General features: G+C 51.0%; 1 protein-coding gene across 1 annotated transcript in view; it reads left to right on the plus strand.

Moving 5' to 3' along the window:
- Window positions 1–12,074, plus strand: part of ITGB5 (integrin subunit beta 5) — a 122,592-nt gene extending 110,518 nt beyond the window's left edge. The window contains exons 11-15 of the mRNA XM_050781635.1: window positions 1,244–1,466; window positions 5,914–6,014; window positions 8,690–8,809; window positions 10,472–10,638; window positions 11,304–12,074. Coding sequence (XP_050637592.1) covers window positions 1,244–1,466; window positions 5,914–6,014; window positions 8,690–8,809; window positions 10,472–10,638; window positions 11,304–11,399 — 707 coding nt within the window. The 3' untranslated portion in view covers window positions 11,400–12,074. The remainder of the gene's footprint in view (window positions 1–1,243; window positions 1,467–5,913; window positions 6,015–8,689; window positions 8,810–10,471; window positions 10,639–11,303) is intronic.
- Window positions 12,075–14,950: the final 2,876 nt, after the last annotated feature.

A 14,950-nucleotide genomic window follows, 5' to 3' on the forward strand; every position in this document is an offset into this window, starting at 1 on the left:
CCCTCACACCTGCTGAGTGGGGCAGCGCCCGCCTCTCCACCCTTGCAGGCTATGGAGAGGACCCCCTGCAAGGAAGGGCCAGGGCATCCCTCCACAGGTTCTCGCCCTGGCTGGGTGTGCTCATAGGAGGCAGTAGACCCTGGTATTTAGATCATGGACTCTGGAGCCAGACTCTCTGGGTTTGAGTCCTGGCTCTGCTGCCACCAGCTGCGTGACCATCAACCATTGCTTCATCTTTCTGGGTCTTGGTTTCACCCCTCATATAACAAGGACAATAATGCCTGCCCCATAAGTCGCTGTGCGGATTCATCACGTTTCTACGTGTAAGGTGCTCATATAGGAAGCCCTGGTGAGTGTTAGCTGCTGCTGCTCCTGTTCTCAGCATCTGCTCCTAAATCATCCATTTCTGGGCTTCGGGTCCCTGGGCAGGAATTCAGCTTCTAACTGGGACTCAGGGAGAACAACTGTGTTTTCTGCTGTGGCTGTAACAGATGACTGCAGATTTAGTGACATAAAGCAACACGGCCTTATTTTCTTACAGTTCTGGAGGTCAGAAGCCTGAAATCATTTTCACTGGGCTGACGCGGAGGTATCAGCAGGGCTGCACTCCCTCCAAGGCTCCCAGGGAGCATCGGCTTCCTGGCCTTTCCAGCCTCCACAGCCACATTCCTTGCATTCCTTGGCTCTTGGCATCCTCCCCATCTTCAGACCAGCAGCCAGCATCCTGCTTCTGTTGTCCCACTGCCACCTTCCTGCGTAGTCCAGTCTCCCTCACTCCTTCTCAGAAGAACCTTGGTGATTACATTTGGGGCCCACAGAGATAATCCAGGAGAATCCCTCATCTCAAAATCCTTAACTTAATCTCATCTGTGAAAGCTCTTTTGCTGTAGAAGGTAACATTGATACTCTGGGGATTGGAGTGGGAACATATTTGGGGGCCAGTATTCATACAACTGAGGCAGGAGGAAGCTTCCCTGGGTCCTGGCCCTGTGGCCCAACTTGGCCAAGTTCTGGACCAACCTGGAGCACTAGTCTAGACCCAGCCTGGCCACACCAGCTGCCAGGGTCCCCTGCTGTCCCTTCATGCTGGCTCTAGGCCCTCTATCTCCCCAAATAGGCTCTGAGGGCAGAGCTGGTGTTCCATTCTCTGCTGAATCCCAGTCGTGGCATATGGGGCACCAGATGGTTCTGCACTTGTGTGTAAAGGTGAGCAGGTGCTGATATGCCACATGTATCCTTTTAGGCCATGGTGAGTGTCACTGCGGGGAATGCAAGTGCCATGCAGGTTACATCGGGGACAACTGTAACTGCTCGACAGACATCAGCACATGCCGGGGCAAAGATGGCCAGATCTGCAGTGAGCGCGGGCACTGTCTCTGTGGGCAGTGCCAATGCACGGAGCCGGGGGCCTTTGGGGAGATGTGTGAGAAGTGCCCCACCTGCCCGGATGCGTGCAGCACCAAGAGGTACTGGTTCCACCGACAGCCCCACCTTACTTCTCACCCAGGCCAGGCCTGTGGTCCAGCCGGGCAGCCCTCAGGGCCGGCCAGCTTCCACTCCCCACCTCCCACATCTCCCACCCGGCCAGCCTCACTGGGGAGCCGCACCCTTACCAACAGTAACTGAAACTGTGGCTTTCAAACACTGGTTCCATAAGGGTTTTGTAAGAAAACAAAAACACAACAAGAAATACAAAACTGCTACTCTGTTCCTAAACACATTTAGAAATTACAAGATCACAGATTTAAGTGAAATTAAACTGGTGTTGGTACCAAAAATAGCACCTTCTCAGAGCCTTGAGTGTACTATTGTGTGCTTTCACAGGAGAATACAGCGTGCATCTTTTTTCAAATGAATTTAATCCTCCACACTGATATCTCCCAAGCAGTGTTTCACAGAACCCCTATGGGAAATGCTGACAAACATCACCAGAAGGTAAATTGGAAAGAGGCTGGGCGCGGTGGCTCACACCTGTAATCCCAGCACTTTGGGAGGCTGAGACGGGTGGATCACTTAAGGTCAGGAGTTTGAGACCAGCCTGGCCAACATGGTGAAACCCTGTCTCTACTAAAAATACAAAAATTAGCTGGGCGTGGTGGCGCATGCCTGTAATCTCAGCTGGTCTGGAGGCTGAGGCAGGAAAATGGCTTGAACCTGGGAGAGGGACATTGCAAGATCGTGCCACTGCACCCCAGCCTGGGCAAACAGAGTGAGACTCTGTCTCAAAAAGGGTAAATTGGAGATAAAGGCACCCGACCTAAATAAGGCATGCCAGAAACCACTGCAATGGCTTTTGAATTTTCTGCTCCATTTATACAGATAATAGAACGCGGGCTCTGCGCTGCTGCTGAACGCAGAGATTGTCTAGACCTGGGCCCCAGCCTCGGCCACGGCCTCCCGTAGCCGTGCTGACCTCCTTCTGCTCAGCCCCGCATGCTCCACCAGAGTGCAAATGAGAGGGAATTACAGAATGATGCCCCTGGAAAGCAGGAGTGGCATTTGCTCTTGGAGTTTGCTGGAGAAACAGCTGTGTCATCATTATCTATGCTAAGGAGGCAGGGACACAGAGGATAAGAAACAAATCATAATACAAACGTCGCTTCTCTTTGGCTGAGGAACGCATCTGTGATTTTCTCTTGGCAGATTTCCCTTCCAAATGTCTGGCTCAGGCTGATAATGAAATGAGTTCATGCTCCCTGCGCCTGCAGTGGCTGCTGGTCAGTCTGTGCTCAGAAACGTTCTGGGTGGCAGAACCCCTGGTTGGACATTTGCCATAAATAACCCAGGCGTGGGTAAATGAAAGCTGGCTGCAGATGGAGAGACAAGATAGACAGGACTGGGTTTTAATGTGTTTAATTGGAGGGGATGGGGGAGAGTAAGGAAGAAGAAAAACAGATCTTCTTTAGATCTGCTAAGAGCAGAGAAAAAACAGATCCAAGTAGAAACAGCCTGGGGAAGGTTAGGATCCTGGATCTGGAGCCCAGATAGCTGTGGCCATCCCAGCATGGAGTCAGCCATTATCCACGTTTTGTACCCGAGGGAGGTGCCCCCACCTCCAGCTCCCAGCAGCAGAACCTTTTTGAGTCTATGCTCCTAGTCCTTGGGGCACACTAGGTTAATGGGGAGTGGGGGTCAAGCTAGGACAATACACATGGAGCCCATCAAACGAGTCTTGCCTTCCTACAGCACAACAGGCAATGGAGGATTGGCCTTAAGTCAAAAGCCCAGGGGAAAACAGCTCTAGCTTTAAATGTTTAAAGCACTGATTTCCTAGAAGACATAGACTTAACAATTTATTATTCATTACACAATATGAAGGGAGCAAGGAGAGCAAAGAGACGCCACAAGGGAATATCATGATTCTTTCTTCTTCTTCTTCTTTTTTTTTTTTTTTTTTTTTTTGAGACAGGGTCTCGCTCTGTCACCCAGATTGGAATGCAGTGGCATCATCACAGCTCACTGCAGCCTTGAACTCCTGGGCTCAAGCGATCCTCCTGCCTCAGCCTCCCAGGTAGCTAGGACTATAGACTTGCACCACCACAGCTGGCTAATTTTTATTTTTTATAGAGACAGGGTCTTGCTATATTGACCAGGCTGGTCTCAAACTTCTAAACTCAAGCGATCCTCCCACTTCAGCCTCCCAAAGTGTTGGGATTACAGGAGGCGTGAGCCATTGCACCCAGCCCACTATTCCTTCTTATTTGTCCCTGGGCCACACTGACCTTCTCTGTCTCTTTCACAGCCTAGTTGAAACTTTTTTTTTAATGAAGTCCTTTTGATGGTGACTTATATCAGTCTGTTTTTTCTACTTGCTGCTTGTTGAGAGGCACCAGGTTTTGAATGTCCTACGTCCTTTTTTTTCTGGGGGTTTCAGAGCAGCCAGTCTTCATTTTCTGGATCTAACCAACCACACTCTTCACTTCGGGTGAGTTCACACTCAACCCCAGCTGATTTCAATTAACAGGCTCTCAGCGCAAAGTCTCTCTAAACAACTTAATTTTTTTAAAGGGCAGACTTATTTTAGTACATGACTACAATATATTACAAGTTTCAACCAGTACATGGGGCATATGAGTTAGACTGATATGTCCACATGGATACTTAGGGAGTGTTTCCTGGAAGTGGCCTGGAGCTGTGGTTTAACAACAGAGAATCAGACGGCAGGGACAGAGAATCCTGGCCCGGAGCTAAAGCAGCCCTCTTCTTAGCCCTGTGCTAATCTGGGAGGCTGATGGGGGGGAGGGGTGGGTCGGGGGCAGCTGGGTCAGCATGAATGACTGAAGCTGGAGCCACCCCTTCCTGGCCCCCAGCCAGGTCTCAGCTGCCCGCCTTCCAGGGCTGTGACTGTTGGGAGAGTTACCATCTTGTTTCTAACTTCAGAATGTTTCCATGAAGTCAGTCCCAGGAGAGCGGGATTTTGTGGCCAGTTCAGGGATGGTTGAGCTCCTAAGCATATCCGAACCTCTTAGGAGGCCTAGTCTGAGAGGTGGGGCATCTGGCTGCAGAACCTCAAGTCCTCCTCCGTAAAATAAAGAGGACTTAGTGAAATGGTCTCAGAGCTCCCAGCCAGTTCTGCTCCTCCACTTCGCAGTTTCTGTACTGGCAATGTTTTAGTAGCTGGTCTCTTAATCCCAAGGTGTTAGGAAACAGATGATGATAAAGGAACCACATTGCAGTTGCACATCCCTCTGTATTTTTGGCAGAGAGCTTTCTGCACACACAGCCCCTTTGGTCCCCACAGGCCTGTGGCGGCACAGCAGCTGTCCCTCGTGTAGTTGAGGTTCTGAGGAGGTCACCCCCTGCACTCTGGTGGCCTCCCCAGCACACCTGGCTCTTGAGTCCTGACCCGGTTTCCTAGGCGCCTCTCCTGGGGTCTCACTCTCCTCAAAGGCCACCAGGCAGCACGGCATCACAAAGTCCTTGAGAACGACACGCCCCAGCCCTCTCCTCCCTGGAGCTTTGTGCTCACCATCCCCCAGCCACCAGCGGAGCCTGGGACCTCTCCCCTTGAACATCAGCTTTACAGTCCTGCAGCCAGAGCGTAGCTCCCCGCCCTGTGACCTCAGGAATCCCGTTCTCCCAAATGTCTCCTAAGACAGAGAAAGAATGTCTGGAACTTGGTTTTGATGATATAAAGTATAATACTGACCATTTAATTGAACTTTGTAGTCAAGCATTTTCACCCACTATCTGATTGAGCCAGCACCCACCGTTAGCCTGAGGTGGGAGGAGAGAGGCTCAAGCTGTCACTTTTGGGCTGCTCATCCATTTTCTAGAGAAGGCCCCTGTTAAAGAACAAGGGTTCCCTGGGAGGGAGCCATCACCCTAGAGCCTGTGCCAGAGCCTGGTGTAGACTGATTCGTGGGTTAAGAGGACAGCAGGCCTGGGGGACCTGGCAGGTGGACTCTGTCTGAGAGGGAGAAGGGGGCTGGAGCCCGAGATTCTCCAGGACAGTGGATCTCAGCCCTCGACACGCCATCAGAATTGCCCAGGAAGCCTGGCCCTGGGGGTGTGGTTGGGCTCAGGTACTGGGAGTTTCTCTTGAAAGCTCCCTGGAGAGTTGAATGTGTGGGAGGGTTGAGATCCCTGCCCTGGGTGATGACCAGACGCCTCACCAGGCATTAGATGGACCAGAGTGCAAATGGATTTGGCTCCTGGTGTCAGAATTTGAAAGGTCTGCAACTTGACATGTAGACAAGACATGCCACTAAACTCACACAGGTTCCTCCAAGAACCCTTGGGCTTCCTCGCATAGCAACAAGAAAGGCAGAGCAGACACATTCCCTGAGGCTGAACATCTGCGGCTAGAAAGAAATGAAAGCCTTCCCAGGTCCTGCACTGTCGGGAGCTCAGGGACAGGTGTGGGACTGTTCTACATTGTCGACACCCACCTTTATTTCCTCTTTTCCAAAGAGATTGCGTCGAGTGCCTGCTGCTCCACTCCGGGAAACCTGACAACCAGACCTGCCACAGCCTGTGCAGGGACGAGGTGATCACATGGGTGGACACCATCGGTGAGTGTGCCGCCGCCGCCTGGGCAGCCACGGTTTCTCTCCTCCCTGGGGAGGAGGGTGGTTTTAGCCTTGAGTCAGGAGGCACAGCCCAGGCTTCCTGGGCATAACTGTGGGCTCCCCATGAGGACCCGGTGCTGGAACCGTCATCCACGGCTGATGGGAATGTAGAATGGTACAGACTTTGGAAAGCAGCTTGGCAGTTTCCTAAAAAGTCAAACACAGAATACAATGTACCAATTCCACTCCCAGTTATACAGCCTAGAGAATTAGGTCCATATGTCCATATAAAAATGTGTACAAAGATGTTCACAGCAGCATTATTCACCATAGCCAAAGGTGGAAATGAACTAATGTCCATCAATGGATGAACAGAAAAGAAAACTAAGTGTGGTCTATATACAGTAGACACTATTGAGCCACTAAGAGGTATGAAGTACTGACACACGCTACGGCACAGGGAGGCCTGACCACAGTGCGGAGTGAAAGAAGCCATGTATTATATGGTTCTGTTCATATGAAATGTCTAACATAGGAAAAGCCATGGAGACAGAAAGTAGATTAGTGGTGTCCTGATGCTAGGGAGAAGGGAAAATTGGCACTGACTGCTAACAGGTGTGGATTTCTTTCTAGGGTGATGGAAATATTCAGAATTAGTAGGAATGGTTACACAACATTGTGAGTTCAGTAAAACGACTGATTGTACACTGTAAAATGGTTTAAATGGTTGGGGGCATGGAATTATGCACCTTGAAAGGGAATCTGCATCTCAGGCTTCCCTCACTGGCAGGCTTCCCCCCATCTTCACCTCTGACTTCTGCAAACTCCTGGCCCCCAGCTGCCTGTCTGTCTTGGTCCTAACTTACATCTTTTGTAGACTTCCTTGTTCCCACTTCCCTATTTTGACTCACTTCAGTCATGGCTTTTGAGGGATTTTTTGTCTTCCAGACACGGTCTCTGTCACTCAGGCTGGAGTGCAGTGGCACCATCATACCTCACTAAAGTCTCGACCTCCTGGGCTCAGGGAAACCTCTTGCCTCAGCCTCCCAAGTAGCTGGGACCTACAGGCATGTGCCACCATGCTACCACACCTGGCAAATTTTTGTATTTTTTGTAGAAACAGGGTTTCACCATGTTGCCCAGTCTGGTCTCAAACTCCTGGGGTCAAGCAATCCACCTGCCTCAGCCTCCTAAAGTGTTGCCATTACAGGTGCCACCATGCCCAGCTACTTGTTAGTATTTGAGCTATGTATGCATCCAGCACATATTCACTGAGCGCCTACTGTGTGCCAGGTGCTGTCTATCTCCTTAGGAGACTGTGGGGAGTAGACCACAGTCTGGTTCCTCACATGCCTGTCTTCCTGCCCCTGCTTCTGTCTTGCGGCACGGCCTGGCTGACCTCAGGTTCTGCCTGCAGACCTGGGCTAGTTGCCCCTAACCAGGTACACATGGTTAGAGAAGGAAACAATGCCTTCCTGTGGCCCAAGGACTGGTTCGCTTGGTTCATAGCAGTGACAGCCGTTCATGCACAGCTGCTTCCCAACCCAGTCCTCTAAGATAGAGTGGCAGAGAAAGCTTATGTTCCAATCTATCATTTACCCTTCTTCTTCCTTCTTCCAGGCTTTTTTCATACGCACACACTCACATGCTCACTCACATTCACCCAGTCTGGAAGGGAGCTGAGACAGAAAGTCCAGGCTTTCCTGTCTGATAACCACACAAATTCATCTGCTTCCAGGTTACAGCTCCGTCTAGCAGCAAGGTTAAAAAGGTTAAAAAGGCAAGAGCTGGGAAGCGTTTCCCGCCCTGATGTTCACCTTCTGTTCCTCCCCAGGACCCATTGCCATCGCCGCCACATTTCCTCACCCCTCGCCTCTCTTTGCACTTCCCCTAGTTCCTTTCCCTCCTAAAAAACAGCCTGCTAACCCTCTCCTGGGGAAGCCTTGGAATGTAGATAATGCCTGGACAGGGATGCCTCCACCTTGGGGAACGGTAGCAAGCGGGGAGGGAGTTGCTGAGGCAGCTTGAGGAAGGGGCTTCTTAATATGGAGGAGAGAGGCCAGGCAGCGTGCAGGGCTGGGCTGGGGACAGCCTGAGCTCCACGCTGTCTCACTTTATCTCCAGGCATGGGCACCAAGGTGGGCACCAGCCTCTCACTCAATGTCCTCATTGTCCTGTGGTTCTTTTTGATTTCACATCCCAGGAAGGAGTTGCTGCCTCTTGGCCACTGCGGCCAGCTCTCAGCCCCAAGTGGCCTGGGCTGTTTCTCAAATATGAAGCCTCACTCAAGCCTCAAAGGAGGCTGGGATGGCTCTTTCTTTCTTTTCTTTCTTTCTTTATCCCTTTAATTTCCGTGGCCAATCCATTCACCCGTCCCCACCCCGATACCATTAAAACCTTCTCTTATTTCACATCACCCCTGACTAACACTTCAGAGGCTTGGAGATCCTCTAATGTGTTCCACGTGTCCCCAAAGCCATCTAAATTCAGCCCTGGGACTGCGTTCTTGGTGTGAGAAACCTGAACTCATCTTCAAAGGCCCAGCCTCCTCTTAAGACTTTCTGCCCACTCCCCCCATGCCCTTTCCTTCTTCAAGGTGCTCAGCTCCCTGCCCCGACCATCAGCGGCTGTGGGCTGCTCAGAGAGACTCAGGCCATTCCCACTTGGTTTTCTTCCAGTGAAAGATGACCAGGAGGCTGTGCTTTGCTTCTACAAAACCGCCAAGGACTGCGTCATGATGTTCACCTACACGGAGCTCCCCAGTGGGAAGTCCAACCTGACCGTCCTCAGGGAGCCAGGTAGGTGAGGGCTGCGAGGGGATCGGCCCACTCAGCCAGCCCTCAGTTCTGATTTCTGATGCCATTCCCTTCTCTGGCACCACTGCCCTTTCTCTCCTCATTGGCCTTTCCAAACTCCAGGGAGAGGAGGGATACAATTTCTTATTTTTCTTTTATTTCTTTTTTTTTTTTTTTAGACAGGCCATCACTGTGTCACCCAGGCTAGAGTGCGGTGGTGCCATCATGGCTCACTGCAGCCTTGACCTCCTCGGGTTCAGGTGATCCTCCCACCTCAGCCTCCCGAGCAGTTGGCACTACAGGCATGCACCACCACACCGGGCTAATTTTTGTGTTTTTTTGGTAGAGACAGGTTTTCACCACGTTGCCCAGGCTGGCCTTGAACTCCTGGGCTCAAGCGATCCACCTGCCTTGGCCTCACAAAGTGCTAAGATTATAGGTTTGAGCCACTGCACCTAACCAGTACAATTTCTCATGAAGATCAGATCTAAGGTCACTGCTGCTCCACTCCTAGAGTTTAGAAGAAAGATGAGTGTGCAGCTGGGGGCCCATTCTTGGGGCAAAGCTCTAGGGGTGCGTGAGTCAGGGCAATGGGAGTTATAGAAGGATAGGGCCCTGTCCCTGGGAGAGTCTTCTGTTGGAGGAGCTCAGAGGTGAAAGGAACCACAGAACATACCTACCCTGCACAGCCAAAGGCAGCAAGGAGCCGCTGTGTTCTGCAGGGAGGGTGCAGGGCATCTGGACCACCTGGGCTGGGCAGGGTATCACTCAAGTCAGGGAGCATCCAGCTTCACACACAGCCCGGGCAGGGCCGCTGCTCTTCCCAGCGTGGATTCCAAGGACAACGGAGCGCTGGGTTCAACATTCCTGCTGCTCCCATGCTCAGCTTCCAGAACCACTGAAGAGGTCAAGCTGTAATCCAAATACCAAAATTCTGCCTCTGCTTGGACTCAGGGACCAATAGCCTTTGCCTTGGAGTAATTGGAATTTCTGATATCACCCCTTACATTCTTCTTGGGGGTGAGGAGGCAGGGGTGGAGCAGAAAAAGATTTGCTCTCTTCAGTTGACAGCACTGCAAACTATTTTTCCAAATTGGGCCCAACCACATAATGTGCCTTCCTGAGGCCAGAGGCAGAGAGAAGTGTGGTACCAGCCTAGGACACACGCCTGTAAGAATGAGGCTTTGTTTCCAGTGCTGTTTCTGCGGTTCTTTGAAAATAAGCACATTTACTCCAAGGAATCCACACTAAAGGCTTACAAATGTTGGCCCCCAGCCCAGACCTTGTAGAAGTGGCTTCATGGTACCTCCTGCCTGCCAGTCTGCTCCTGAAACCATGTACATGAAAGCTGAGCGGGTCCAGCATCCCACAATGGAGACCGGGCCAGGCAGGGCATGGGTGCTGCCCATGAGGGGAAAGGCAGCTATGCCCCAGGGCTCTCATCTAGACTTTGCCACACTTGCTGTGTGACTTTGGAACAGCCACTGGCCCTTTTGAATCTTTCATTTTTTGTATATTGGGGAAACCTTCCTGAGGATCTAAGAGAGCCAAGGAGAAGGCCTTTGGGAGGGGTGCAACTTTTATCTCAGAAATGCCTGCAGCTGGGGGGTGGGAGGGGCATGGTGATGCTAGTGGCTTTGCTTACCATGTTTCTGGTCCCCCCAGAGTGTGGAAACACCCCCAACGCCATGACCATCCTCCTGGCTGTGGTCGGCAGCATCCTCCTGGTTGGGCTCGCACTCCTGGCTATCTGGAAGCTGCTCGTCACCATCCACGACCGGAGGGAGTTTGCAAAGTTCCAGAGCGAGCGATCCAGGGCCCGCTATGAAATGGTAAGCATGTGGGAAATGGGAAGCAGAGACTTCAAGCTCAGAGGCGTGGTTGAGTTCAGTGGTACGTTAGCAATAGAGGCTCACTAATGTCTTTGGCATTAAAAACAAAGAACACCAGAAAGACTGTGCCCAGTTCTGAACGGAGAGAATTGCACAACCCCAGTGCAGAGTGACCTGCACAGATCCCTGTTCCAAACCCAGATCAGGAGGGTCATGGGGGCAGAGGCGCTGGGTGTGCCTCAGGAAGAGTCTGATCAGTCTTAGAGAGACCACAGACCCACAGGAAAGCTCAGATTCTTATGGTCCATTACAACACTCACACCTGCAGTCTGGTCAGCCCAGGCGGACTGCAAATGCCCAAAGGACTGAGCGCAGAGTCAGTGCCTGCTGAACCTGGGCTTGGTTTCTGTTAAAGCTGGAAGGGACTTCAGAGACCTTCTGACCCAACTCCTCCTTCCAGAGGTGGATAGTGCAAGCTTAGAGAAGGCGAGAGCTTTCCCGGGGAACACAGAGCTGTCCTAGAGCGCATGGCCATCTCCTCCTGAGTGCTCTGCCTGCTGCTGTCGTGGGTGGCTGACCTGGGAAGGGATCCTAGGGCGGCGTCTGCTGGTTTGAGTGTGTGAGCTAACATGTGTCCTCATCCTCTTCCCCGCCATGTTCTGTAGGCTTCAAACCCATTATACAGAAAGCCCATCTCCACGCACACTGTGGACTTCACCTTCAACAAGTTCAATAAATCCTACAATGGCACTGTGGACTGATGTTTCCTTCTCCGAGCGTCTGGAGGGGGGAACTAATGAAAAGGTCAGACTGAAACGCCTTGCACGGCTGCTCGGCTTGATCACAGCTCCCTAGGTAGGCACCACAGAGAAGACCTTCTAGTGAGCCTGGGCCAGGCGCCCACATTGCCTGCGCAGGAAGGTGCCTGGCCATGTCACCTGGCTGCTAGGCCAGAGCCATGCCAGGCTGCATCTCTCCGAGCTTGGGATAAAGCAAGGGGACCTTGGCGCTCTCAGCTTTCCCTGCCACATCCAGCTTGTTGTCCCAATGAAATACTGAGATGCTGGGCTGTCTCTCCCTTCCAGGAGTGCTGGGCCCCGAGCCTGGCCAGACAAGAGGACTGTCAGGAAGGGTCAGAGTGTGTAAAACCAGCATACAGTTTGGCTTTTTTCACATTGATCATTTTTATATGAAATAAAAAGATCCTGCATTTATGGTGTAGTTCTGAGTCCGGAGACTTTTCTGCCTGATGGCTATGCCTTGCACACAGGTGTTGGTGATGGGGCTGTTGAGATGCCTGTCGAAGGTCCATCGTTTGCAAATGTCAGTTTCCTCTCCTGTCCGTGTTTGTTTAGTACTTTTGTAATGAAAAGAAACAAGACTGTTTGGGATTGAAAGTAAAGATTAAAACCAAAGGAATTTGTGTTTGTCTGATACTCTCTGTATTTGTTTCTTTCTGAACGGACTTAAAATGGTGCCCGCAGTGAGGACTGAAGCGGCCGTGTACTTCCTCAGGGGTGGGACACAAGCTGGTCTGATACTCCAGACTACAACTTGTCAGTAAGCATGAGGTGCTCGGGGCAGTCAGGGCTGTGCAAGGGAGCACTGAGCAGATGCCTTTGGCCCCTTCCAGCTTTTACTGACAGAGTTCCAGGCTAGACACCATAAAAACCACCCCCTGGTCTCCCTCCCTTGTTCTAAGGAGCTGAGGCTGGAAATAGATTGTGCAGACAAGCGAGGGTTGAGTGGTGGTTCCCACACAAAGTCACCTCTTAAACATCATTAGCAATAGCAGTTCCCTTCCAAGGCCTCCCCTCACTCCCGAAACACTTATGTCCCATGCAGGCCCAGTGCAAAAAATACATTTGAGCTTTTTTCCTGCAGGGCCATGAAGTCCCCTTAGGTTCCCATATCTGAGATGGTTGTCTGACCCTCTCCCCTTATGTACAGAAGAGGAAACTGATTCTCAGAGAGGGGAAGTGGCTTGCCATTCAGTGTTAGGAGGTTGCTGAATGACAAACTGTTCCTAAGACCCCATCTCAGGCTGGCCAGAGGGCCAGCCTCCTCATTCCTGCTTGTTCTTAGAAAATCTTTCACTGATTTTTGTCACTGGAGTAACTTCAAGGTTATTATGCTTTCATTCCAAGTGGATCTATCCTCAGCTGTGGACCAAATTCCCCTTACTTCATTTTGGCAAACATTAAGTCAAGTCAAATAGTCAAATGCCTGTCACTACATAGAGCCTATCACCTGGGGCAAATACGAACAGACTGAGTTTCCTCCATCTTGTGTAAATAGGATGGAACAGAGACCTGGTAACTTGGTGACACTGCCTTAAACCCTTTTTGGGATAAAGCCAAATGTAAATGAAAACATTAAACAGATAAATTGCGGCGTTGAGACTTTCTGAATTGAGAAAAATAAATGTAATTTTGGAAGAAGCTTCGGGTTTCTCTCCTGTTTAATTTTGGGTTTCCTAGAGACAAATCATTAACTGGCTCAGAATCTCATTTTCTGTGAGGGCATGCCATTCTGGTTTTTTTGTTGTTAGAGGGTCTCACTGGGTCACTCAGGCTGGAGTGCAGTGGTGCGATCTCAGTTCTCTGCAGCCTCAACCTCCTGGTCTCCTGTGATCCTCCCAACTCAGCCTCCTAAGTAGCTGGGACTACAGGTGTGCACCATCACGCCCAGATAATACTTTATTTTTTGCAGAGACAAGGTCTCACTTATGTTGCCCAGGCTGGTTGGTCTAGAACTCCCAAGCTCAAGCGATCCTCCCACCTTGGCCTCCCAAAGTGTTGGGATTACAGAAGTGAGCCACAGCGCCTGGCCTGGGCACAACATTCTTGAGTCACAGATAGGTAGCAAAGGAAGATTTGTTCTAGTTCCACCTGACGTGGAAGCTGGGGGTGTTCAGTCTGACGCGGAGGGATGTTACGGAACCCGCGCTCACGGTGCCTTGCTGCCCCCTGCTGGAAGCTCTTGGGATGAGCTGTTTGGAGATCTGACTCCTGAGATTCCGACCCAATGTATGATTTAAAGGTTATCCAGCGAGCTGCCGGTGACCACAAAGATAATCTATTCCAAACGCTTCATTTCACAACCCACCCCCAGATAGGTCATTTTGTAATTTTAAGATATTTTTATCAAAATGGGCCTTTGGTCGGGCACGGTGTCTCACGCCTGTAATCTCAACACTTTGGGAGAGCAAGGTGGGAGGATTGCCTAAGCCCAGGAGTTCGAGACCAGCCTGGGCAACACAATAAGACCCTGACTCTACAAAAAAGAAAAAAAAAGGGAATTCTCATACAGCTTGATTGACTAGTACTTTAGGAAACTAAAGTGACCAATAGCTACCTCTTCCAGGGAAGAAATGTGATTTTTAAATTTGTTTAATCAGGATAAAAGCTTGAGGTGATTATCATGAAACTCTTGGGATGAATTTCAGGTAAGAGCAAACAGATGGGGAAAAACTGTCAGGGCGGACAGAAGGTCCTTCTCTGCTGAAGTATGCCCTTTAGCTCCTCCCCCTCCCTGGAGGACGTCCAATACCATGGTTCCTACTTGCTGCTGAGGACAGCCTTGTATACTCAGCTACTGTTATGGATGGGAATGGATTGTGTCCCTGCAAAAATTCATTTGTTGTAAGCCCTAAAGCCCCAATGTGATAGTATTTGGAGATGATGGAGTCTAAAGAATGAATTGCGATTAAATGAGGTCATAGGGTGGCACCCTAACTCAATGCAGCTGGTGTCTTTATAAGACCAGGTAGGGACCCCAGGGCTGCAAAGAGGAAAGGCTGTGTGAAGACACAGCGAGAAGGCGGCTGCCTGCAAGTCAACAGGAGAGGCCTTAGGGGAAACCATTGCTGCTGACACATGATCTTGAACTTCCACGGCCTCCAAAACTATGAGAAAGTAAGTTACAGTTGTTGAAACCACCCAGTCTGTGGTATTTTGTTACGGCAGCCTGAGCAGACTAATACAGCTAGTAACAACACGCTTTGAGACTGGCAGAGAGGGGGCGGGGAGAAGAAGTAAAAGACGCAAAGGCCGACAGTGACAGTGCTGGGATGAGGCTCCGGAGGAGGTGTTGCGCCTGTCGGGTGTGAGGTGCCTGAGGAAGCTGGGGTTTTGTCCAGTGGGCACTGGAAATGCAGACAGGGCATGGCATGTGAACATGCCTGGAGCTGGGTCACTGCCTGCATGGAGGCTGTGAGCACTCAGACAGCTGTGGCCTTTCTCCTGGCTGTGACTTGGCACTGGGGCTCCTCTGGAGGTCCCCCAGCTGAGAAGGCCTAGTTAAGTCTCTC

The sequence above is a fragment of the Macaca thibetana genome, chromosome 2, assembly GCF_024542745.1.
Source record: "Macaca thibetana thibetana isolate TM-01 chromosome 2, ASM2454274v1, whole genome shotgun sequence".
Lineage (NCBI taxonomy): Eukaryota > Metazoa > Chordata > Mammalia > Primates > Cercopithecidae > Macaca > Macaca thibetana.